At 59.2% G+C, this 1,106-nt stretch overlaps 1 protein-coding gene across 1 annotated transcript in view; it reads right to left on the bottom strand.

Annotated features, from left to right (window-relative positions):
- Nucleotides 1-726: 726 nt before the first annotated feature.
- LOC104083259 (delta-type opioid receptor-like) overlaps nucleotides 727-1,106 on the bottom strand; it is a 1,622-nt gene continuing 1,242 nt past the window's right edge. The window contains exon 2 of the mRNA XM_009586681.1: nucleotides 727-1,106. This exon is cut by the window's right edge and continues 180 nt beyond it. Coding sequence (XP_009584976.1) covers nucleotides 727-1,106 — 380 coding nt within the window.

Below are 1,106 nucleotides of genomic sequence, written 5' to 3'. Positions count from 1 at the left end.
GGGGCGAGCTTGGGACCCTGCTCCGTCCCCCCGCCCGTCCCCTGGCCGTATCCGTATTCCCAGCATCACATCCGTGCCTAGGGCTGCCCTGGCTGCAGTCAGAGGTCTCTAAATAATACAGTAATGACATGAAAGGTAGAAAGCTGTCCTCTGGAGCCAGTCCCAGTTTGAAGGACTCCAGTACAATTTTTACTATGGATCTGGGGCTCTTTGATAACACTGTCTCTGAAGTGGCATGGTTTTCTCTTCCCGTCTCTGGCCGTTTTTTGGACGCACCTCGGAGGGGGATGGAGTGAGGCCCCGTGACGTGGCATCGCCCCCCGGCACGGTCTGCCACGGGAGCGTTTCCCCTCTTGCCTCGGATGCGATGCCGTCTCGGCCCCCGCAGGAGGAGAAGCACGTGGTCATGGCAATGGTGGTGTCCCAGGATGTTTGGGCTTCGCCGACGGCCGCGTGTTGGAGAGCAGCTCTGCCCAAATTGCTTCTCGTTTTGGTCCTCTCCCCACCTCGCTTGGTGAGTCCCGATTCTCCTATCCCGGGTTCTTCAGGATGAACAAAGTCTTTGCAGTCACTTGCTGTCGGTTTGAACAAAACCCAGCGACGTTATCGAGCAGCACCCGGGCCACCGCTCTGCTAGAGCTCCGTGGTGGTGACCTGGGTCACTTCTGAGCGCAGGTCGTCCCCTCCGTGGCCCCGGCAGCCCCGCTGGAGGCTGCCCACCTCTAGTCATGCCGGCTTGTTGTGGGCTTCGGAAGGGGTGCAGGTGGAAACACGTTCCCGCGTGGCGTTCCTGGCGCGGGAGAAGCTGTTTTGGTCCACGCGGGTTCGGAAAGGCAGGCAAAACTCTCGGAAACACCTCTTGAAATTTTCATCCAGGAAAGCGTATAGGACGGGGTTGAGGCTGCTGTTGGTATAACCCAGAGCGATGCAGAAATGCAGGCTGGCCACCACGTAGGGGTTCTTCTTATCTATGTCCACCAGCGTCCAGACGATGACGAAGATGTGGATGGGCGTCCAGCAGATGATGAAGGCTGCCACCACCACCAGCACCATGCGCGTGATGCGCCGCAGGTTGCGGTCTTCCCCCTTGACGCCTGACAGGAGAC

This window comes from Fulmarus glacialis, unplaced genomic scaffold, assembly GCF_000690835.1.
Source record: "Fulmarus glacialis isolate BGI_N327 unplaced genomic scaffold, ASM69083v1 scaffold25511, whole genome shotgun sequence".
NCBI lineage: Eukaryota > Metazoa > Chordata > Aves > Procellariiformes > Procellariidae > Fulmarus > Fulmarus glacialis.
The sequence above is the reverse complement of the archived record's forward strand: the minus strand, read 5'-3'. Positions and strand labels throughout refer to the sequence as shown.